We start from the raw sequence: 25668 nt of genomic DNA, 5'->3' as shown, positions 1-25668 counted from the left end.
CTGATTGGCGAGCAAAGATCCCACTGAAAGCAGCAGGAGTTCACAAAATGAAGTTTGGAAAGCTTTGTGAACACATGAACATTGTGAGTCAAATCATGCAGCGTGTTTTGGGGCCAAAACACTGAAACCCCAGACCAGTTCTTGGGAAACTGGATTTTTGCACTTCCAAGCACTTCCAAAGGGCTGGTTTTAAAACATATCTGAGTGCCTCAATTATCAGGTGAAGATAAAGGCCCTTTGAGTTGAATATAGATATAATTATCAACCCCTTCTGAAATAAGAGAGAAGAGAATCAGGGCTGTGAGTCCGTGAGTTGAATGAGGTATAGAAGAATGAGAAACATTAAGGACATTTTCCATTTATAGATTCACAGCAAATGTAATAAACGCAAATTAATGCTTATCTGCACTTGTAGCAAGGAGAAATTATCACTCACAGTCTCATTAGACAAGGAGTGAAAACAGCAGCAGAAAGGCTGGGACAAAATATTGAGAGGAAAACAGGCTTATAAAGACACACGCCATTTTTATTCACTTAAATGTTTAAACAAGCATTTCTTCACATTGGTTTAGACAGCAGAAATAAGCCTTTGCATGAAACAAAAGATTACTGGGATCAATACCTGCAGGTTAGCCTTGTCTTCTCTGCTGACTTCTGTGAAAAGGATTTTCAGCTTTGCAGAGGCAATCTAGAGTAAGCAACTCAGTGAGGTATGGGATTTGAAAGCAAGATATATCATTGTTTGTAGACAATACAGTTGGGAGCCTCTTTTCCTCTGTCTTTGCAAAATTCACTGCCATGGTAAACTTCTGCACAGCTCTGAGCTGAAGGTGCAAGCACAGCAAAACAGTGAGAGAATGTGCTTGAATTCCACAGATATCATCTTTGTAATAGAGCACTAAAAAAATCTGTGTGCATCTGTGTGTATGTATATATATATGAAACATCGTATATGTTACGAACACCACTACCATCTCAAGTGCTGGCCAGAGCAGGACAGCTTTTTTGGTTTCTCTTCACTTCAAAAAAGTGTCCCTAAACATCCAGCACTACCGAGATTCAACAAGTAAGAAGCCCAGAACTATTGTAATTATGATATTGCAGACAGAGAGGGGCTCCAGGCTTCACCCAGCGCCCCTGTTCCCCCAGCTGACATAAATTTCACAGGCTGCACATGGCTTTCTCTGACACTGCTGGCACAGACAGACACCCAGAGCTTTCTCTGATAAAGGAACAAAGGCTGCTGTCTTCTGGAGGAAGCTCCTATTTGAAGATGATCCCAAGGAAATTAATTTGATGCAGAAATCAACAGCTACCCCAGCTAAACAGCACAAGAGGGAGAAAAGCAGGACCATGAATTTTAGTGTGCCTGTGTAATGGACAATCCACCACCACAGTGCAAATATGCCATAAATAGCCAGGAGCAGAGCACTGGATTTGCACACCAACTCTGGAACCTGCTCCTGGAGCAGCCATCAGTCCAGACTCTGCACAGTGCAGCCCACAATGGGACAAAGCCAGATCCTGCTCCTCGGGGTAGAAAGAGCAATTAGACAAACAGGGACCTGGGATAAAAGTCTCCCTGAAGTCAAGGGCCGACACGAATTCTCCAGCACACCAAGACCTCATTAAAACTGCCCGCAGTGTCTAGCCCACAAAGTACATCTAGTGCAAAGAGCGCAACCCTGCCTCTGTTTTGCAATGCATTACAAAATACCTTGGCTAGCAGAAAGAATTTGAGGCAATTTGCTCCTGAAGAGCCAGGTCGTGAAGAGCCCTCATTTTTCCAGCAAACAGGATTTAAGCTGACAAATAGTAACAGGGAGACAAGAAGCCCTGACAAAGTAAGGGGAGATGGAGAAACCGACAAAGTTTAATTTGATCTTCGAGGGTGTAAATCTGTCAATACCCACAAATGACCACAAGGCCACATGCCAGTTTTCACTCTGAGATACCGTAACTAAGACATTTGGCTGGTACCTCACATTGGAAAGAAAGTTTTTACATTTAGAAATGTAAAACATTGTAACATTTAAGGAATTTTGGCTACAGCCCACTAGCCAGCCTTCCCCCAGCCTCAGCTAGGGGATTATTTTGAATGTTGCTTTGCTTTTCGTGCATCTGTTGCCTAAATCAATGTGGAGGCATGAGGGAGGGACTGAAAATTGGCTCTAGAAATAGTGGTATATTTTAGTGTCATAACTGAGAGTCTTGGCAATCCCTTTTAACTTGAAATGTCAGTGCCATACCAAACGATCTGGTCATCATAACCTCAATTTCTGGCCATCAGTGAAAGAACAGAGATAGAGTCTCTGACATCAGGTTTCAAGGCCACTGTGAAAAATTAAGGAAAACAGATTTCATGGCTCATTGGAATTTTGCTTTACCTATTTTTGTGTTTCTTTTCAGCTGTTTCAGCTTCAAATGTTTATCTAATCTCTTTCTGTTTGAATTGTTTTTCACTTTTCCAGATTTTCTACAATGCATTTTACCTCTCCAAATCTCCTTCCTGCTTTAAACTCCTGCTCTTTTTTTTTTTTTTTTTTGGTAGCTCACATAAAAGTCACTTATACAAGCCTTTTGCATGCTTTTACTGTGGTGATTTGATGCCAATTTAATGCCATAAAGCATAAAAGACCTCAACAGGTCTTTAGTAATCACTGGTCATTTCCAGATCTGCCTCTTTATCTCACACTGAATTTTTTAAGTCTGTAGTGAAGTGGATTTAATATCACTGAATCCAACTCTGGTTTTCTGGATAATTAGAAATTAACCTCTGCAGACGAATATTAGACAGGGTTTTGCAGAACAGATGTTTTTAAAACCGCTCCCCTTTCTCCTTCAAACTGAAAAAACTCCCATTCACCAAACAACACCTAAAGGTTCCTGACATTTTCTGAATTGCATGTACAAGCTCATGCACAGCCCAGCATTATTCCATGCAGATATCCCTTCAATCTGCTTCTCAAATTGTGTCAAAACCCTCCCAAAAGTTTCTCTCTGAATACACATAGAATATCAGAAGTCACTAAACTGCTTTCATCATTATATTTCTGGTATTCACATTATGGACAAATGACCTAAAAAATTCAGTTAAACGCATAAAGGAGGTGGGTTTTTTTTTCAGGTTACAGAATTATTTTTAAAAACCACAAACCTGCAAAGGGAAATAGGATTTGTTGGATCAGCTAAGATCACTAGTTTATCTGATCAGGCACATTCAGTGTGTAGCTTTTTAGAAAAGAAAATTAAAATGGGAGGAAGCAAGGATGAATAAAACTAATTTTGCAGTTCAATATCAGTTTTTACAGTATTTTAAGAAGAATTTAATAAAAACCCTCACCTAAAACAAATCAACCCCATTTTCTTATTTCCCTATTTTTTTCCTCTTACAATCAATAAATAAATTCTACCATTTTCACCAGCACGAAAACAATTTCTTAACCTACTTGAGATCATCAAACTCTGCTTTGGTGCACGAGCCTGGAGAGTTTCACATGTTTGCCACGCACATCAAAATCTTGCTATGGTAAGGAAAATGCATGTGTTTGTGCATGTAAGCAAACACAGGAAGACCCAAACCATTTTCTTTATTTACAGCTGTATGACGGAATACAAACAAGATGCTTTTCACTACTTTTACCACAAGCATAAAATATTTCAGACTCCAGGACTACTGAGAAGCTCACAATTTTTTTCACCAGTCATCACGGTCCAAATTTACAAGCCTAACTCAGATGGTTATTACTGGGATGTACCTGCTTAAATCCCTTCCACAGATGGGAGAGTGAACACTGTTCATGCCAAGTTTCAGTCTGGATTGAATTTTTACAGCTGGGTCATAAATTTGCAGATTAAAAGGGTTCTAATGGAAACACAGGTACAACCTTAACTACAGCAACATGAACAGCAGCAATGTAACACTGCACGGGGAACAGTCTGTGCTACAAGCAGAATCTACCAGGAGTTACCCAAAGTCGCATTATTTCTCCCCAGCAGCGGCGGAAGGAGCCCGGGACACGCAGAAAACCCATGCCAGGTGTGAAGTTTCAATTCAGATGTTTTTCCAGAATGAAGTGAAACTTTTATGGGCTTGCCATTCCTTTAAGTTTACTGCCTCAGCCAGAATGTGAAAAGTCCAGCCCTTTTTTCCCCTTCTGCTACTACCCCGTCTTGCCTGTGTCTGCCTTGTCTGCACCCTGTCCCCTCCTGGTCAGACTCGCACCGCACACAGATTAGTATGTTAGTAAGAATCACCAAAGGCAGTGGTTACTTGTGATGAAGATTATAGATTTCATATGTAAAACTGATCCACTGGGCAATAAAGAAGAGGTTTGTCCCTGTAATTTCTCTTTCTTCATGCAGGTGCCATGGGCAGATGTCTTGGTGCAGGAGCAGAGTCAGCTGCAGTCCCACAAGAGCCCTGAGGAGCAGAACAGGCACATTTCAGTGTTGGAGCCAGCACAAGTCTCGCTCACAACCCAGTGATCTGCCTCTGGCCATGGCTTTGTCTGCTCAAAAGTGCTTCCCCATCACCGATACATAAAGTCGTGTGTGATTTCTAAGCTACTTCTGATGAGGTGACAGCACACATCTCTGTGTTTTGTTCCTCTTTTTTGCTATTCCATGTATAAAATCATGCCATATTTTTCAAGTTCATTGGCCTAATCTTCCCTTTGGCACAAACAGCTGATACTCACATTTTGCTGCTGGATTTCCTGGGTAAAGGACAGAGCAAGTAGCCCCTCGTTTGTGCCTTTAGAAGCATGCTGGGGGACAGCTGCAGTGCCAGGGCCCTGCATGCACACCGAGGCAGCGTGAGGCAGCAAGGCTATGGAGACATCCCATGGGATGTGAGCCACTGCTCCTGCCTGGTGCTGCCCTGCTCTGTCCCTGCTTCTTGCACCAGGGCTGCAGCACCCAGGGCTTTCTGCTGCTCTGCTTTGAGCTGGTACACGGCTCATAGACCTCGTCTTGTTATCTCCCCCAAGCCCCACTCTGCCCTCCTCTCTGAGCAGTGTTCCTTTTTGCAGCAATGGCTGCAGCTGGCTGATGTTTGCATGGCTGAGGGACCCCTGAATCATGACAGAAGACATGGCAAGGCAGCACATGAGCCTGACGTTTCTGCTGCAAGAGATCTGCACACAAATTTGGCTACTGGGGAAAATCCTGCTCAGGCAGTGGAAGGGGAGAAGGAATCACATCCATTTCACTAAATGAGTTTTCCCAAGCTGTAGTTTCACACACTCTTTAAATATCCTTAAATTAACTGCTAATTTTCTAATTTCCCTATTATATTCATTACTAACTATGCAGTCTAGAGCTAAAACTGGAAAACAGTCTGATTTATGACTATGTGTTTTTCCATGCACATAATTTCCTGAAACATTCACATTTTGGCTGGCCCCAGGTTTTAAAACCAAGTGTAATTGGGAAGACATTCGGAACAATGGGAAAATGGGGATTTTTTTTCTCTCTGAAAACACCTTCACTAAATGAGTGAAGCCCAAGGCTTGCCAGAGAACAGCCCTTGCTGAGGCCTGGAGCATTGACTAACTCTAAAGAGGAGCATTAAAATATATAGTTGTTAGAGACTGGTGACAGTACCACACATTTTTCCTGCTGTGTCTGAGAGAGACCTTGGGCAAGCACACGGGTCTGATGCTTTTTGGCCACTGCTGTGAATATTTGCATTGGGAAAATTTTAGTGGTCTTGGAAAAATAAAGGTGAGCTTACTACATTGGCACAGGCAGCGATAACCTGTGGCCATGGAAACACAGCTGGTGCCCTGATTTTTTTGGTGTCTTCTCTGATTTTTTGGTCAAATGTTGTAATCTTTTCCATTTCAAATCATTCATGCAAGAACATCTCATTCTCTACATTGATAAAGCTGTCAGGAGTCCTGACACGTGCTGCTCTGAAGCAAGCCGATTTGAGGAAAATCCTCTGCAGCCAAACAACTAGCTCTAGACAATTTTTACTGAAGCATGTGGAAAATTTGCCATGACATCAACAGAAGCAAAACCAGAAGACATTCCCACAGTCCCCCTCTGCTCTGTGGGGTCTCCAAAGCAATTATACCTGAATTACAGAACAGGCACAAATATGCTGCTATTTGAAGAACATCTTATCTACATAGAGGCAGATCTCTGGAATCTTTAATATTTTGGGTTTAAATGGGGGGGAAAAAGCCTTGAACATGCATAACCTTTTGCATCTGAAAACAAACAGATAAAACAAGAATGTGCTGTTTTTGCATCCAGCACCTGTGAGAAAACAAATACTCTCTTTTCCAATAAAAGAATGGAGTGGAGAGAAGTGGCACAGGAAAACTGCAGTGCCAGGTGTGCTGCTTCTCCTTTCAGCAGGGCTGGCTCCAGGCAGTCCCTGGGTGCCCAGGCTTTTGTGACAGTGCTCTGCCCCCAGTTGTTCTTCCCAGCCTACTCAGTGCTCTTTTCCTCCATTCTCCTACCTGAGATGGGTTGGAACTGCTACCTTCCCACAAAAAAGGTTCAGTTTTGATGAAGCACTGTTTTTTGGGGTTGTACGGAGAGAATCCTGACTCATCCCCCTTGCAGCTCAGGTACTGAGAAATAAAGAAATGAAAGAGAACTAAAAAACCAGCTTATTTGATTTTTGGTGTTTTTACTGAAAGAAATGCAAAAAGTAAACCAAATTAGCAGGGAACGGGTGGGATCTTTAAAGTTTGGGCTATCACATCTGGTATATTAAACCTGATGCTTCCCATGTAGTAAAGCCATTTCCTTTTATTCTTTCTTTAGAAAAAACAACAGAACAGTAAATTAAACACAATCTTCTCCTCAATTCTCAATTCCAGGCTATTTTAGTTGATGAATCATGTCATGTAATAATAAAATTCCTGCAGAAATACGATCTTACTGTGCAACCTTCAAATTGCAGTTATGTGGCTGTGTGCATTTAATACTGTACTTGACATTCACCTTTTACATTTCACTTCTGGATGACATTAGGATCTGCAAAAAAGACCTCCTTCAGCTCTCCCAGGTTACCATTTATTTCAAAGTATCCCCAAGGTCTCCAGCACCATTTAGATCCAGCTTGCAAAAATCACTGCTGTGAGCAGTTTTTGTGGGTCCCTTGAGTTGTTTCTGAAAACAGGTTCCATTGTGTTCATATTATGTTTTCAAATTTTATGGCTTATTTTTAAATTACATGTTAATTTCTAAAAACGTTAAATTGTGAGGAAAAGTCAGCAAGGACCACACAAAATCTCAGCACTGTTCTGCAGTTTGTGTCCCTCTATAGTATTTATGTGCATGGCTACACCCTTACATTTAAGTGCTCTGCAGGAATGTGGGCCTGATCCTGCAGAGTGCCGAGAGTGTCATCAGAGGTGCTCAGTGTGCTACAATAAATGACCAAGGATCATGCTTTATAAATCACTACATTTGCAGGATCCGAAGGAGAGAGAGAAAGAAGAGAGAAAGAGAGAAAGAGAGAGAGAGAGAGAGAGAGAGAGAGGAAGAGAGAGAGAGAAAGAGAGAGAAAGAGAGAGAGAGAGAAAGAGAGAGAAAGAAAGAGAGAGAAAGAAAGAGAGAGAGAGAAAGAGAGAAAGAGAGAGAGAGAGAGAGAGAGAGAGAGAGAGAGAGAGAAAGAAAGAAAGAAAGAAAGAAAGAAAGAAAGAAAGAAAGAAAGAAAGAAAGAAAGAAAGAAAGAAAGAAAGAAAATGTCAGTAGTAATGAAANAGAAAGAAAGAAAGAAAGAAAGAAAGAAAGAAAGAAAGAAAGAAAGAAAGAAAGAAAGAAAGAAAGAAAGAAAGAAAATGTCAGTAGTAATGAAAACATCAGAAACAGAACATACTCCTGAGTATAAATGTCTAAAAATAGAGATCAAACATCTTCAAAAATCAGCCAGTCATTCAAGCACTTGTTTAAAACCACACTCTTTTCCAGGCCTGCAAGCCTTGAGTTTCCTCACTGTTTTTATTTGTTCTGGCTTTTCTACTGTGCTAAGTAACATATAAAGTGAAATCAATGAAAAATCTTCCTACAGAAAAAGGACTCCCTGTCCTGCCATTTCATCTCCTTTTCTCTTGTTTTAATTTTTGCTTTTCTTTACTAGACAACAACATCCCAGAAAGCTGGGAATTTTTCATTTCCTTGTGGTACAACAATACAGAACGTTTTGTTTCTGCAGGTGACTGACAATAGGGTACTCAGGGAGCACTGCAGCGTGATTACAGAAAAGTCAGCATTTTAGCGATCCGTAAACCAAAGACTGACGTTGCCTCTTTAGATTTATATTCAGCTTCAGTACCAACATTAGATCTGCTCCTTGTAGATCTCTGGAGTGCTTGTTGCAGTCAAGACTGCTATTTCTGTATGCATTTGTACAACAAATACAGGTAGACAAGTCTGGTTTCACTTATTCCTGTCACACAGAGAGCCCGCTGTGAGTGACTGCATGCCAAGCAGTTAGTGAAAACCAGCTCTCCAACACGGCTTTTTAACTAAACAAAAACACTGAACCAAGCCTTTCAGTCATCAGTTTAAGATGCATATTTGACCAATTATATATACTTACATATTATACCTGCACCACAATTGATCTGAACTGGAATTTTCTGCTTTAAGTGAACACACTTGTGCACGTCCTGTTACATACATAAGAGTATCAGCTTACGACAGAAAGACTCACAGAAGCCTGTGACATACCCAAGACGGCTGCACTCCTCCGCAGCTGCTCCGCTCTGCCTGCACTGTCCTGTCCGCTGTGCTGCCTCCTGCTCCCCAGGCCTGGGCAATGGCACTGCGGGCACTGCACCTGCGAGGGCTCCGGCACTGAAACCGCTTCCCATCAACTCACGAGAACTGCCTGGGGGTATGAAACCAGGCTGCTCTGCCGACAGCCGGCTCTATAGCCTGTCCTTCATCTTTATGTGGGATTTCCCAGTTGCACGAAGCTGGAGTAGCATATGGTCCCGTGTTTATAAGCATGTTAATGACTGAAATGGGAACCCCTACAACCCGTTTTCCTTATAAACTTTAAACTGCAATTTCTTGTTTTTGTTATTGGACACTGCACTCGTGGGCCGTTAATTTGGCTGTGGAGACACACACTGACCCCGGGCACTGGGCAAAGAAAGCAGCTCCAGACACACAGATGTACCTGGAATCAGGGTCCAGCCCCTAACCAGAACCAGACAGGGCAAATGAGCTTTCTCACTTATGATCTGCTACAAAAAAGTTACCTTTCCAGGGAAGCACAATAAAGAATTAGTTTAAGCTCCAGTGACTGCTTGTCCTTACAGGCACAACAACCTTACCAACCGTTTCTCAAAAATAAAACATCGATCAGTTTTCACTCTGTGCTTTTTGAAATACTCCTTAAAATGACTTCATAAATTAAAATGTCTAGTAGGGACTCGACAATCCTGCAACAACTCCTTTGTGTTAAAAATTAGCTGTTTTGCTCTACAAAAAATTGCAGTTGGGAACTCAATGTAAGCAGCGATATCTCACTTAAAAATACACTTCCCACTTTCAGGAGAGTAAGAGTGGTAAATTCAGCCATACCCTGTTATTGACTTAACCAAAATGTATTACAACTATTTTTGAAAACACAGACACAGTTCTGGTACAGTACTGCACTGAGAACTGCCAACCCAGATATTCAAATTATGAAGAAAAAAACATGAAAAAAGTAAATCATCCTTATCTATCTCTTCCTACCTAACACTCATGTGGATAATTTCAGCTATTTGAAAGTAAGTTTCATAAATGGACAATAACTTGAAAATATCAGCTCTCTTCATGAAAAGCTTAATTCCTGCATGTATAACATCATCAGAAAATCATTAATGGGATTGTAATCTTGTAACTGAAAAAAATCCCATTTGTACCTGTATTTCCTGAATATTCATACATATATATAGCAACGATTTAGAAAAAAAGTAATGTATATACATATATTATATGTATATCATGCGTGTATATATATATATATAATCTTTTTTCATTCTATATACTGCTTGTCTGCTTTCAAAATGCAAAAAGAATGAAACCATATCCTAAGAGCTGCTGGTCAATTCTCAAAAAATGTGACAATGTTAAGAAAGATATTTAGGAACTGGCTTAAATACAATCTCAAAAGGAGTTCCAGGAGTGTCACTTACGAACTTTAAGGACAAATACATTGGTTCTTACTCATTCCAGCACAGCTGGTGAATTTACGCAGTTACAGTGTGCCTCCCTCAGCCTTCACATTAATGACCGTATTTTTCAGTGCAGCTTGAAATTTGTCAAGAAGAAGTTAATCGAGTAGCAAATTTATTATAGATTTTAAGAAGTCATTTCTTCCACTTTTAGGTTATAGTAAAAAGTACAGAAAACAGAAGTTTACATATCTGAGCTTCTGCATCTGTTCTTGAGTAACTTTTCACTTAAAAATAAAACTTGGCAAACAATATACTTATAATGCAAACCAAATGCATTTGCTATCTACAGAAAAAAATTAAATGGACAGAATTTATTTTGAAACTTATTAATTGAGTGTGCACTATTCTTTCTCCCCACGAGATCCCATTTTTCTACAGCATCCCCACTCATTCTTTGGTCATTCCCAACAACCTGCACACACAAACATCATCCTAATCCCCACCAACAAAAGCCTTGTGACCCCTCCATACGGACAAAAAACCCATAGGAAATGTGCCAGAAAAGAAAGCAAATGCTGCAAACTTGAGAAGTTGCAAAGGCACCTGAACCTGCCTGCCAAGGAAGCCAAGGGGAACCAAGTTCAAAATCTAAATCTGTATTAACTTTACTGCAAAATCCTCCAGTACTTTTCAGCAATATCCATCCCTAAAGTGATGCTGCCCTCAAGGTGGTCCCTGGCAGAATAACCCAAGAAAGGCCCAGGACAATGCAAGGGGCTGCTGCAATGAGTCAAAACCACAAGACACTGGTGGAGACCTTCAGACACTGGGGTGCAAACCTTCGTATTTTTCAAAATGATATTTTTTTACCTAATGTCCCAAAGATATACAGAAGTTTCACAAGAGGAGCCTTCCAGCATTCCCTGCCTCACAGGAACTTGAGCAAGTCCTGATCTTGCCCTGATTTACAACAATTTACTGGCAGGAACCAGGCTGTCCCATGTGCCTTGCTCTGACTGGTAACACAGTGGATGACATTACATCATGCTTGTATGTTTTTTGATAAAATTAAATTAATAATGTATAACCCTTCAAAAACCAGTAAGATAAGACATTTAATGGCCAAATCTGCGGCTCTAGCTCTGGAGAGTGATGCAGAAATTAGTCTACACTAATGCCTGTATTCCTAAGAGATGCATGGGCACTGAAGGGTCACATACTGGAAAAGGCATTCTGAAGACAGAAAAGGTACTGTACAAAAGGGGAAGGTGTTCACATGCACTCTACTGAAGGGAATATGACTCTTTTAAGTGTCACAAACAGCCACCTTGAAAGTTCAAAGCCCTCCTCCTCCTCTGTGGCCATCCTCTAGTCTTTCCTTATTGTAATAGAATGTGCAAGAGTTTTCTCCTTCCTTAGGCTCATCTTTGTGCTGACAAAAAGTGGCCTGTAAGTGTCATTTCAAAAATTATCCCCATTTCTCCATTTGAAAAGCAAACCAGCTTCATTAGAGGTCAATAACAGCACTTAACTGTAATAGTATAGGTAGAACTTCTCCAGAGAATGAAAAGGTGGACATGATTTATCCACCCTGAGAGGATGGATAGGAGTAATCTACTCTCATGCAAGAAGATGGACAGGAATTACCCACTGTCATACGAGAGGATGGACAGAAGTCACCCAATCTCATAAAAGGCACAATCAGGTGACACGTATTCCAGAAGCCACTGTCTACTGAAGATGTCTGTAATAGAAATCATGCAGAAAAATATCCCTTACCTGTCCGATAGACAAAATTGCCTTCTGTCTCTGATGATGATGGAGACACCAGTTCTTCCTCAAATTCATTGGAACTAAATGAACCAGAATGATTCCTTTGCCTTGTTTTTTCCATCATAGCTGCATTAGTAGCCATGACGTGTCTCAATGAGTCATTTAGGTATCGATTCAGTAAGCTGCTTTTGTATTTGGGGGGTGACACATAATCCTCATTGGCACTTGCTTCTGGTCTCACTCCTGTTTTTATTACTGAACTTTCAGTTTTAATCACAGTGTGATGAACTGGTTTGTTATATCCCCCTTCATTCATATGGTTTCTCGGAGGATTTTCTCCATCTGAAAACAAAAGAACAAAGATACAGTAATATATTGAGTACTTAATATTTAACATGAGGCTTTCTCTACATGTTTTGAACTGTAATAAAAATAGTAAAATAGACAGTAACTTCAGCATTAGACACTGATTTTCCCTTTCTTCTGTTCACACATTGCTCATAGTAGTTCCCATGACGCTCAGATGCTCCAGCTATTCTAAATTAATTAGCTGTAGAAGACCATCTGAGTCTAATTTGCTCATGAGTAACACAAGTAGGTAAAAAAATTAAGAAGTGCCCTAACTCAATGATAAACATTTAAAAGGCTGTGTGAATAGGTTAAATTCTTACTGTCATAACTTGAAATTGGGTTTGCCTGAATACCACAGCATATTTAGGTGCATTTTCTTAAACTGTACTATTTTAATTATTCTGCATGCAATCTTTTCAAGGGAAGTGAGTAGAAAGGCAAGTAAATTCCCACGTTTTTCAAGAAATGTGAGTACAGACTGAAATTGGAAGTAAGATATTTGAAACTGAGTACAAATTGAAACACACTCTTCTAAAAATTCACATACAGATTTCTGACAATGTTCTGTAGGATTTGTTCCTGTCATTGTATTTCCATGTCACAACTGTCTAAAAAAAGTAATCACAGACAGAATTAATATAACAGTACTATCAAAAATACAGAGTATTTTTAAAAAATCCTGCATTTGTTAATTTGAGTAAGAAAGAGAATTCCAGTGCATCTTTTATGATTTATGTTATGAAAAACAGCTGCTAGCAAACTACATCAAATAAATAACAGTAATATTCAGTTTACCATCTAAGATGCCCAACTAATCAGATTCTCCTCTTAATGATGTATATTGCTATAGCCCTTTCATGAAGGAAAGTAACAGTCAAGTGATTTCTCATTTCTTTATACAAACAAATGTAATCAATTTTTTTCCTTTAATGCAGATTATAGGAATAGGCTTGTAGAATGTAATGAACTAACAATTATCTATCAGCAATGAAATATAAAAACATGCAGCCAGATTGCCACCTTGAAGAACTTACACAATCCTGCTTTGCAAGGCTATGTAGTAGCTGGCAGCCAAAAAAGGAACCTAATTCACAAAAAAAATAAAGGCAGATCCACTGAGGGTATTTGTGATTAAAAATTAGATCTAACTTAGGGTATATAATACTTTCTAAATAAATTTTAATCAGTTTAAAATCTATAAAAGAGCATCAACAAACCTTCAGAGCATGAGTCATCGCTGCTCACGCTGAGTCGCTCAGCATTTCCCTGAACATATTTGTTGTACAGTTTTATTCGTAAAGCCCAGCTAAGATCTGGTTGCCTGACTGTGTTCTTCAGGCGACGTCTTGCATTGGCAAACCAGTTTGATACCTGCATACAAACGTGTGTATTAGTTTCCCTTGAAAATTTCACAAATCCATAGAGTCCTTAACAGTTTTATGTATGTCTCAAGGAAGTCCACGAAATTACCACTGAGCAGAGCGGGAATCTCATACAGGAAGGCAAGTTCAGGCTTCCCACCCTTCCCAAGTGTTAGCAAAACCACATTATCACAAGGTTTCAATTAATGTGTCCTAAATACTTGTTTGAATTTCTTTTTTTTAAATTTTAAAGATAAAACCCTGAACTTTCAATATGAACCTTCAATATATTACCAACTTCCTAAATTAAACTAATATATAATATTCAGGAATTTTCTTTGATATTTACAATATTTTTTTGATATTTCTTCAATAGGCTACAAAAAGGCCTATTGAACAGAAGAAGACATTCTAAACCTGTATATATAAAAGCCCAAATTCCCCCTTGTACTTTAACAGAACTCTTAGTCTGACAAGCCATGGGCATCAGGAAAGTCTTACACAGAGTACAATGTACTTTGACTCACTGCAGAAATCAACCATTTTCTCTACAGAGCAGCAGATTTTACAAACTCTTTTTCTTGTGGACAGCCTAAAAATAGTAAATATGCAATTTCTCACTAGGTGACTACTAAACAATAGTCTGGTTTGTCTTCCTTCCCAACTGCAGAGCATTTTCTAGAGTTTGACATAGCAAAATGGATACATGTTAGTATCTCTTTAGCATACAGGCTCATCACAAAGTCAGGCTCAAACACAAGTATTTCAAAGTGTTTTAGGCACTGAATGAGCAAAAAGGCACAGTCTACCCTTCAGTGCCAGCAGTGCTAATTAAACCACCAAATGGAATGCATATACTTGCTGTGACTTTGCATGAAAGCACACCTGAGAAAATGCTGGCCTTAATTCTACTGCAACTCAAAAAGATAGAAATTAGAAAATAATGATAATTCTATCTTTACTATGAGAAAGAGCAGAGGCAAGTGACCTACATTCTAATGATATTTGCTTAATGATAAATGAGGTGTTAAAACTACTATTTAAACCTGGAAGGAATAAGTGCATTTTGACATGACCTCTGGAAGAAGGAGGCAGAGTAGCATCACTTGCAAAGGAGAAAAGAAATTGTAAAGAATGTTAGCAGCCTACAGCCCTGCTAACATCTTTGTGTTGTGAACATGCACACAGAGGAAGCCAGACTACCATCATTTTAGTCTGACCTGGGAACGATCACACCATTTAAGTTACATCAACCTGCGAAGCAAGTTCATACATTTTTTTATCAATACATGCTACCCCACGAAATAGAGAGCCAAACTGTAGACCCTAGTGATGGATTTTGGCCCTGGTTTTGTCATCTGTCTGTTGTAGCTAAGGTTATGGCATAAATCACACAGAAGTATCTGTCTAATTATTTTGGATCGATAATCTCTTGTAAAATGATTATGAGAAAAATAAACACTATGTGCCTCAAGAAAAAGCAAAGCTTCGGTTCAAAGTCCCAGCTAGAACTTAGCACTGGTGCCTTATGTCTGTCACTTTGATTTTACTTAAAATCATATTTACATGAAACAGGGTTCCACTGAAAATATGGTGAGCCCTGGATCAGTGCTCAGAGGGCAAACACAAAACTTTACAAGCCATGTAGCTTACTATGGCAGGTTAGAAAACCAAAACTGTAGCTGGCAGAGTAAGTAATTTTCATTCTCTTCTGAGGTTACTTGCTTATAATCATCATATTTACACAGTAATTTTTATAGTAAATGAGATAGGGTGGGCTGAAATCCATGCACTTTCTAATGCCGTTAACAAAGTCATTCCAGACTGCTCAACTGAAGCAGCAGTCACCTGCTGCATGACAGTGTAATTCTGAAATCAAGTATTTAACAGTAGAGATGGATCAATCCAGGGTCCCAATCAACAGGATTGCAGTTACTGCAGCATTTTACCAAACTGACAGCTTTCCAACCTCTCACAAGAAAGATTATGCTTCATTTTATTACATACTAAAATTTTTCATCAGTGAAGTGCCATTTACAGAAAAGATAGGGTAGTATTAGTGTGATTCATACATAAAAGCAATTAAATTTAGCAGAGTGATTACTGCATGGTACTCTTGGTTTATTTTGGGCTCATTCTTCCCATGTCATTGCTTTGCTTTCTGCATATCAATATGAAAGGATGAGTCATATTTTAAGTCTTCTGCTATGAGAGAAGGGAATAGTAGTATTTGATTGTTATTTCATAATGAGATAAATACATTGCACCTTGTCCTCCTGCTTCTTAAGGAGCAGATTATTTTAAGTGCCATCACACAGCACACACAAGACAATCCAGGGATCAGGCCCAGCCAGCAAGGATTTGCGAAAGGCAGGTTCTGCTTGACCAACCTGATCTTCATCTATGACAGTGCGATCCACTCAGTAGATAAGGGAAAGGCTGTGGATGTGTCTACCTGGACATCAATAAAACCTTTGACACCATTTCCCACAGCATCTCCTGCAGAAACTGGCTGCTCTTGGCTTGGATGGGTTTGCTTTTTGCTGGGTAGAAAACTGTTGTGATGGCCAGGCCTAGGAGTGTTGGTGAATGGAGTTACATCCAGCTGGTCACCAGTCACCAGTGGTGTTCCCCAGGGCTTGGTATTGGGGCCAGACCTGTTCAATAGCTTTATCAATGATCTGGATGAGGGGACTGAGAGTACCCTCAGTCAGTTTGCAGAGACACCAAATTGGGTGGGAGTGATGATCTGCTGGAGAGCAGGAAGGCTCCACAAGGGATCTGGACAGGCTGAATCCATGGGCCAAGGCTAGTGATAGGAGGTTCAACAAGGCCAAGCACCTGCCCCTGGGTCACAACAACCCCTGCAGTGCTACAGGCTGGGGGAAGGGGATGGGAAGATGCCTGCTGGAAAAGGATCTGAGGGTGCTGGTTGACATCAGCTGAACGTGAGCCGGTGAATGTCTAGGTGACCAAGAAGGCAAATGGCAACCTGGCCTGTAACAGCAATAGTGCGGTGTCAGAGACTGGAATCCTTTGGCATATGGTCTGGTTTGCATCTTAATTCAGGCAGAGGTATTTCTAATAGTTTTAAGAATGAGACCGTAACATGTGGCCAGTGGGACCAGGGCAGTAATTGTACCCTTGTGCTTAGCACTGCTGAGGCTGCAACTTGAGCGCTGGGTCCAGTTCTGAGCCCCTCAATTCAGGAAGGACACTGAGGTGCTGGGAGAGTCCAGGGAAGGACAGCAGAGCTGGGAAAAGGTCTGGAGCACAAGTCTGACAAAGAGCAACTGAGGCAGCTGGGGAGGTTTAGCCTGGAGAAAAGGAGGCTCAGGAAAGACCTTACTGCTCTTTACAACTACCTGAAAGGAGGTTGTAGGTGGGGGTCAGTCCATTCTCCCAAGTGACAGGTGATAGGACAAGAGGAAATGGCCTCAAATTGAATCAGGGGAGGTTTAGATTGGGTATCAGGAAAAAAAATTCTTTACAGAAAGGATTGCCAGGCAACAGGCTGGCAAGTGAAAGTTACTGTGGTTGAGTCACTGTCCCTGGAGGTATTTAAAAGAAATGTAGATAGGGTGCTTAGGGGCATGGTTTAGCAGTGGACTTGGCAGTGCTGGTTAATGGTTGGACTCAGTGATTATGAAGGTCTTTTCCAACATAAATGACTCTGATTCTGAAAGAACCTCATGTCAGCTTTTAGAAGAGAAACCTTTTACTAAAGCACGAAGCAGCAAACTTGCTCTAGAAATTCTTATCCCAAACACAATTACTACAAGGCCCATTAAAGCCTTGGAAGAAAGGAAAGTTAGTCAAATCCATTTAAGGTATTTTTTGGCTTAATCTATGATGTGGTAATCTCTAGATGCTTTCCAGCTTTTGGGCACTACTGCATATTGCTGGAAAGTCCTGATTTCTAAGACATCATGAGATTCAACACCTCTCCACTCTTCAGTCTTGGACAATCTCCAGGTGTGTGAGCTGGAACAGGCTGCATTGCCACAGGCTGTACCAGTCAGCATGCTCACCCTGACCTCCAGCCACCACCTGTCTCCTTCAAAGACAACAGCAGTTTCACCGCTCATTTCAACCAGCCCCAAATGTTACATTGTCTATCCATGTGGTCTTTAAAAACCTGCCTGTCTACTGCTGTAGGTCCCACTCAGACTGCCAGTTTGCACCACGCTTACCTAAACCATTACAAAAAGAAACAACCAAAGCTGCCAAAATATTCAACCTTTGCCATGGTCCCAAGCTGTGCTACTGTGATCTCCAAAAACAATAATAATTAAAAAAAATAATTATTTAGATAAAAGCCAGTGGGAAAATCTTTGTCACATAAACCTCCCAAGAAGTAAGTATCTTGAAAAAACACATGATGAAATTCACTATTCTTATAAAGTAACAATCCTGTAGTTCTTTGAGAAGTAAAAAGACAAAACCCAAGGGGAACGATAATAGATGTGCTTTCCAGCATTCATTTTTTTACAGCAGTTCTGTTCTCTAAGAGCATCAGGTACTTATATCAGCATCATGAAATACTGACCCTCTGGCTTTACTTCTGAAGACACATCTTCAATTTTATTGTAATTTGTTCTGCTTCAGTGCTTAAGAGTGGCCAAACTTTCAGAAAGGGAGCAGACATCAAGCGATTCTCCTCCTCCAGTAATCCAGATATGCCTTGATAAATCTGAATACTATTAAATCCATAGCAGCACATGACTGATATACAAATCCTTGTACTGAAAAAACCTTCTTTCCAACAATACACACATTCATATTTCTTTCTGGAAGGAATATACAACCATTTTTCTTTTTTATTTCACAAGAACATCTAAACCAAAATTTAAAATAAAATAAATCAAGCACTGTGGTAATAATACAAATGAAAATGTAGCATATTATAGGACAAGTTATTGGATTCTGAATTGGAATCTAATTGGAGTAAAATATAAAATGCCTTTTCAAACTATATTGCTTTTTTGGTTTCCTGCTTTGGCAGTTGTGGAAGTAGAAAATTTTGGACTGTTGGACTGAAATCTGCAATAACATTTGCCTTGAAGACTCCCAAAGACCTTGTTGGCCTGCACATGAGTAAGTCAGCCCAGAATTTGCCCCAGGTTTTGCTACTACTTCTTAAGAAACAAGATGATTTATGATTCCTGCAAAATCCTGCCTCCTTGAAAGAGTCTGACTTTTCTTCAGCACTGCAGTCGGACAATGCATCTGGAACAGTCTCCTTGCTGTCCCACTGCACCCAAGAAGAGTGGAGTAGGCCAAAGTATTACTAAAGTAGAACAAATTACTTTAAAATCAGCCCACTGGGTGATAGCAAAACTAATGAAAATAAAGTTGTGGTAGATTTGGCATGCAGATACTAATAACAAAAGTTATTAGTATCTGCATGTCATTAATTTGTCCTAATAATAAAAGTAAAAAACAGGGGTGGATGTTCACCTCTTTGTCCCACAGAAGAATTGGTTTTATCTGTGCCACGGTCCTGAAAAAAATCTCCTTTGAATAGATGGTACATACTGGAATAAGGTTCATTAGATGAAAGAAAAGCACGGGCAGGAGAGTTACATCCATATTATCAATGTTACGGTGACCACCAACATCTTCCAAGCAGCCAAAGACCTTTTCCAAGGTTGTCAGTCAAGTGAAAAACAAAAAAAAATCCCCTGCCATTCATTCCCTAAATGGCATTTTGTCAGAAACTCAGAAACTCAGAGAGATATTCAACAGTATCTTTTGCCTTTCCTATGTGACGAAAGGTGTCGGCACATGAGGGACACTGGGAAGGGGGAGCAGCTGTCAGCAGACAACAGCCTCCACAGGAGTGGAAAGCTGTGGGAGCAAACACCACGGGACAACTCTGAGAAATGCAAAAAGTGTAGGAAATATGAGACAGGTTAGCAAACGTGAAGGTGTTTAACCCAGAGGAAACATCATACACCGATTCCTGGTTCTCCAATGATGTCCAACAATATTACTAGACTAGAAAAACAATTTATAGGCGACCCTGGTTGATGCTTTTGCAAAGTGCCCCTCCTGGGACAGAAGCAAAGCTTTCCAACAGACACCAGCCCAGTCCCAAAGCTGCTCTTGGCTATACCACTCGTCTGAAAGAGCGCGGCCTTCAGGAAAGCTATTTCAGATGTACCCAGGGTGACTGAGATCACACCCTGGCATGCTCTCTCTCATTCCTAGAGAACAAAAATTTTGAACTGAATTACAATCCTGTTCTTTTTGAGCATCCAAAACGTAGGTGTAGGGTTTGTGTTGTTTTGCTCTTTGTGGCTCAGAAATTACTGCTGGTGCCAGACATGTGTATTTACATCTCATACAGATGATATTGGATTCCTGGATTAAAAGAGGATTGCACAAAAACGATGGAAAAAACACCTGGGATTTCTCTTTGATGTTGTGCTCCTGTGAATGAAGATAGATGTGCCTGTTTGCACAGTTCTTTCAAATATTACAGTTCATAGAAACAAAGCTGGTCAAATTCAGCTTCAGTGAAAATTCACTAGAGTGACAGAGGTCTAACAGACCTAAATGCAGGCCTCCCCAATTCTTTTTAATTTTATTCTACACCTTATGGAGATCATAAAACTCAGTGGAGAATTGGCCATGGCTCACTTGATGCTTTTATAAAAGTTAACACATCCTATCCCCATCAGGATTTATCAAAGCTGCCACAAGAGAAATCCTGCAAAAACCCACCAGTTTTTTTTCCTTCTCTGTTCATTGTGAGGCATTTTTAAAAGAACAGAATAACACCTCAAGACATCATGAATGTGAAAGTGTCCCAACACATATTGTGAATATATGTTTTAAATCTCATGTAAAAATACTGGGATATTCTAAGAGCCATACTCCAGTAAAATACTCGTATTGAATTGTGCCACTGAAGGGATAATGTTTATGTAATCATAGTTTAAGCCTTTCATGTATATTTTTTAAAAGCAAGAGAAGTTGTTTCAACTATATCTTCCAGTTATAACTGGCATTTTCTGAGACATTAATATTATTTTTGTCAAAGCTACAGTGTTTTTACTAGGGCAATAATTTCATCGTGAGGTACTGAAGTGTAAAGATTTCCCATTTTGCCATTACTAGAATTGAAGTTCATAGCACAGGTTTTTTTGAAGGGGCACTCAAAATAATAAAGCTGAATTACTACCTGTCTTTTTCTAATACTTTAGGTTACTTTGATCTCTTTGTGTCCTTTGCAAAGTGACACATTTGGGCAGAGTGATGAGGACCCAATCCTGCAAACACATGGGTTTCATTTTACACACCTAGCAGTAGCTTGCAGTAAGGAAATTAGATTATTCACAATGCATAAATCTTTGCAGCATCCAGACCTGAGATAGCATCACTCGGCAACTGATAGCATTTAACCACAGATTTCAGTAGAGCGCCAGATGGCAAAGAGAACAAAGAAGTGAGATTTATAAACATTTGCAGCAAAATTTATGCCTCTTTTGGCAAGACAACTGCCAGTCACTTCAGGGGAGAATTACCTGAGAGCAAAACAATTACTCCCCGTATCTAATTCTATTTCAATGATAATTCCTGCAAGACTGGGTGTGCTGAGCCATTGTACACTGTGTGTATGGTAACGCTGATGTCTGAGCAACAGGTGATGACAATTATTATCAGAACAATAGATCCTATCCCCTTTTCAAAAGGGAAGAGTAGGTCCCTGCAATTTCCTCAGCAATTCCTATTCTGTGCTGAAATCTCCCATGGCTGATATTTTTTACTTGAGAATTTTTAAAGACTAAGCAAAAATATTTTCATTGTATTTATGAATGAGAAGAAAGGATGAAAGCATCTCTTCCTAGAAGGGCAAGCACACACTTTTTGGTGGTTGTCTTTAAGCACTTCTCCAGTCATGATAGCTCAGATGTGGTAATTCTTGTTTGAGAGAGTCCTGCTGGGGTGGGGGAGCCCAGGGGAGAGTGGAAGAAGGATGTGCACAGGACCCCTGGCCTTGCTGGCTGCGCACAGATGCTCCCCGGTACCCAGCACTGTCCTTAGCTCAGGTCACAGAGGAGTTTGGAGATGCTGTCCCCATCCCTCCCGTCCACGAAACGCCTAAGAGCTGTTTTTGGAGGTGGGGGTAAGGGGCTCCCTTCCTTACCTGCACCAGGGTCATCTGGGAGCCGAGGGCCAGCAGAATCTTCTCCGTCTTGGTGGGGTATGGGTTGTCGCGGTGCTTGTAGAGCCACTGCTTGAGCGGCCGCGCCATGTCCTGCAGCGCCTGCCGCTTGTGCCGCACCTTCCCGCCGCTCTGCCGCGCCCTGCCGCGGAGAAGGGGCGCTGAGACCCGCAGCTGTGGGACACCTGCCCGCTCCCCGTGCCCTGCCCGCTGCCCCCGGGCTCCCCTGAGGGGTGCGGTAGATGCGCCCCGTCCGAGGGGGGACCCAGCTCGGGGGGTGCCCGCCCCGGGGTGCGCCCTGCCCGGAGGAGCCGAGCTCCGTCCTCGCGGGGTGCTCGGGGACGTTCCACAGCCGCAGCCCTCGGCCTGGACGAAGGTGATGCCGCCAGCTCCCCGAACTGCCCGTGCAGGGCCTGGGCGAGCGGACTCAGAGCCGGTGAATGGCCGCGATCATGCTGCGGAGCCGGGCGGCGGCCCCGCGGGGATTTCAGCGGGGCCGGGGCTCCGACGGTGCGAGTGTCGATGTTTTCGGTGCTCGGCACCTGACAGGCGTGTGGCCGGTCTGTTCACAGAGGGGCTTTCCAGGGCGGCCAGGCCGCATCTCGCACGGCCGGCCGCGCATCCCGCAGCTGCGGTGCGCCCTGCCCCGGGGCCAGCCCAGCCTGATTCCCCTGCCCGGGTTTATTTCCCGCTGATACTCAAGAGATACCCGCGGCACCGAGCAGCTCCTGGATCATTCCGCCCCTCGGAGCCGGCGTGCCTCTCCCAAAGCCGCCGGAAAAGCCCCGCGCTTGCCGAGGGAAACAGCGTATGCCGGGGGAACGAAACCCGGGTTCCGCGAAAAAAAAAAAAAAAGAAAAAAGAAAAAAAAAAAAGAAAAAATGGTGTCCCTTTGTAAAAAAAGGTCTACAATAAAAGTGAAGAAACCCGGCGGAATCCTAGAGAAAGCCCAGAGGCGGGCTGGGGCCGGCGGCGGCGGCAGGGGGCGCCACGGGGCCGGGCCGGCGCTCCCCGGGGCTGCCGCGCTCCGCCGCGGCCGGCTGCAACAACAGCCCGGTGACACACACCTGCGTCCTCCCGGCCAGCACCGCCGCTAAAACTGCCAGCTGATGCAATCGCTAAGGTGGAAATTCGTCAGTACAAGCAGCTCCCCGGGACCTCGCGGCTTCGCAGCTGCCCGAGTGTGCTCCTCGATCCTTACTTTGCAACACTGACCCGAAATGTCTGGTCAGCGCCCGCCAGTTCAACCCTTCGAGCTACGGCTGTCAACGCGCCAGAGCTCGCACGTCCTCTCATCACCATATATTTCACCTGTTCCAGCATAAAAAAGCAAACCTAACCTCCAAAAAACAACAAATCGAAAAAGATTCCCCCCACTAGAAAAAAAAAAACTGCTTTGGGCGGCTTAGCCTCAGCTGCCGTTTTAGCAAACCCGATCCTAACATCACGTTATCCAGCCCGTGACTGGCATCACGCTAGTCCGTTCTAAATCCCATCCCGCACTGACATAGCAGCTCCTTCCCGCCCGCTCGCTCGGTGCGCTGCGGACCCGCGGGGACAGCGGAACAAGTGCCGGGGCCGCGCAGTGCCCGCCCGCCGCAGCCCCGCTGCTGCCGCCGGCAATCGGCCGCGCCACCACCCCGTGTCCCCGGTCTCACACGTCCCGCCTGGCGCCTCTGTTTTGGAGACTTTAATTGCATGAAGCGCCCGAACAAGCCGGTGCAGCCCCGGTGTTCTCGGTTTGTTTTTGTTCGGAGGCAGAATGGGAGGTCAAGCACAGCAGGACAGGAGCTCTCTGTCTGGTACCTTCCACCCCAATCGGACGCCCCTGCATCACCTACTGTCGGAATTTCCCACCGTAGCTGTGGAATGAAAATCCCAGAGAATACGAACCCGGGGTCGCGGGCAAAGACCCAGCTAGAAACCCATCTCGCAACCCCAAATCGGTGACGCGGCGGCCGGGAGCGCCGGCAGCGCGGGCAGGGCCGCCCCCGAAGCCGGTGCGCGGCGCGGAGACGAGCGCACGGCATACCCCGTCCGCCGGTTCCGCAGGCTGAGGCTCTCCTTGATGGACGGGCTGTCGGGGAGCAGCACCTCGGCGTGGTGTGGGCCTTCCACCACCCCCACGTAGGACCGGCCGCTCCGCTCCCGCTCCTTGGCGTCCTCCTCGAAAAGCACCTGGCCGCTGAGCTTGCTGAAGACGATCGTGTTCATGGTGGGGGTCTGGGGGCCGCCGTCGTGCTGGCCGCCGGCTCCGAGGTGCGGGGACTCGCTGTGCGCTGCGGGGAGGCGGCAGCGGTCACCGGGCAGCCGCGCCGAACCGCCGAGACCCGCCCGGCGCGACCGGCGGGGCGGCAGCGCGGAGGCACCGGGCGCCGCCTGCCCACCCACGGGGGGGGAGGCAGCCCGCCCCTCCCACGGCCCGGCCCGCTCTCACGGCCCCCCCACCCAACCCCGGCCCGCTTCCTCGGCCCGGCCCGCTCCCACGGCCCGGTCCGCTCCCACTCGCACCTCGCCGCCAGCCTTCGCCGCGCTCCTCGCTCAGTGTCGCAATAGTTCGGAGCGCGGGTTTTCTGTCGGCTTTGGTGTTTCTGTCTCGCTTGCTCTCTCTCTCACTCCTTTTTTCCCCCCTTTTCCCTTCCCTTTCCCTCCCCTCCCCTCCCCCGGAATGATTTTTCCCTTCCCCCTCCCCAAACGGGGAGGGAAACAAATTGTTTTTAACGACCACCAAATGCGCAGAGCCGGCGCCCGGAGGCACCGCCGCCGCACAGCCACTCAAACTGTCGGGACTGCCGCTCCCCATCCCTGGGGGGCGTCACCGCTGGCGAGGGGACCCCAGCAGCCCCAGCCAGGGCACGCCCCCCCCTCCCCGGGCAGAGCGGCGTCGAGGGGCATTGCGGGGAGGGGCGGTAGGAGTCCGGCCAGGGGCATCTGAGGGTACGGCTGTGCACGGCTGGGCTGTTCTCCGTCTGTATGGGGGAGCCTCCCGAAGAAGGCGGCTGAGGACACGGGCTGGTGTCACGCTGACCGCGGGAGAGACCCCCGTCGGGGGCGAGAGGCGCAGCCGCGGCCCCGTGCCACTCATTAACACAGGTGTTTGATGATGCCATGCCAGGAACCATCTCTCAATACGCTTCCCCTTCTTCTCTTGTGTGTTGTGTCCCCCGCTATCCCCCGCCCAAGGGTTGTAAGTTACCCCGCAGTCCAAGCCGGGGGACAGCCCGCTACCTTTAGCATCCCCGGCGCGGCCGGCAGAGATGCTCCGTTGCCGGCAATATCTACGGGCGCCCCCGGCAGCTCCCACGGATGTGCCCCAGTTCCCTCGGCCCCCTCCGCCCCACACCCCCTGCACACCGCAGCCCTGCGGAGCAGAAGCTCGGCCCCGCCAGGCTTAACGTTTTGGTTTTCTGCGGGCAGAAACGAGGATGGCCACAGTCAATATTTACAAGGATGTAATTCAGACGTTATTTGACCGCCGCGGGTGAACGGGAGCAGCCGTCTGCGCCTGCGGGCCCGGCGGGACGTGCGCGGCTCGGATCCCTCATGCGGGCACCAGCCGCGACTCCACGCTCTCCATGGCACCTCTCTGTCCCCGTCCTTGTCCCCACAAGCGTGACCCCAAAGTACCTGAGTCTGCATACCGCCACCGCTTGTATCCCCCCGCCCCCTACCATCACCCTGGCCTCGTTCCCTCCCGTGTTCCTGCGCTGCAGAGGCCCCCGCGGAGGGCACGCGGTTCTCCGCTGGCGGGGAGCTGGAGCGGCCGCGACGGAGGGGGAAACATCTGGGGACCCCCGCCCGCAGCCCCCCAGGGCTCAGCCGCCGTGGGGTCCTTTTTGGGGCTCACCCCAATTCTGCACCCCCCGTCACG

At 44.3% G+C, this 25668-nt stretch overlaps 1 protein-coding gene across 4 annotated transcripts in view; it reads right to left on the bottom strand.

Annotated features, from left to right (window-relative positions):
• MKX (mohawk homeobox) overlaps nt 1-24394 on the bottom strand; it is a 49167-nt gene extending 24773 nt beyond the window's left edge. Inside the window, exons 1-6 of one of the 4 annotated variants that reach the window (XM_019005821.2) lie at nt 24309-24394; nt 23830-24076; nt 21780-21939; nt 13481-13634; nt 11919-12254; nt 525-2476 (exon numbers count right to left, since the gene is read on the bottom strand). In XM_019005821.2, coding sequence (XP_018861366.1) covers nt 2460-2476; nt 11919-12254; nt 13481-13634; nt 21780-21939; nt 23830-24011 — 849 coding nt within the window. In that variant the 5' untranslated portion in view covers nt 24012-24076; nt 24309-24394 and the 3' untranslated portion in view covers nt 525-2459. Of the gene's footprint in view, nt 1-524; nt 2477-2498; nt 4424-11918; nt 12255-13480; nt 13635-21779; nt 21940-23829; nt 24136-24308 lie in introns of those variants that run through there. The other 3 variants (XM_015619926.3, XM_015619924.2, XM_033511372.1) reach the window with 3 other exon arrangements.
• Between the last annotated feature and the right edge of the window lie 1274 nt (nt 24395-25668).

Source organism: Parus major, chromosome 2 (genome assembly GCF_001522545.3).
Source record: "Parus major isolate Abel chromosome 2, Parus_major1.1, whole genome shotgun sequence".
Taxonomy (NCBI): domain Eukaryota; kingdom Metazoa; phylum Chordata; class Aves; order Passeriformes; family Paridae; genus Parus; species Parus major.
The sequence above is the reverse complement of the archived record's forward strand: the minus strand, read 5'-3'. Positions and strand labels throughout refer to the sequence as shown.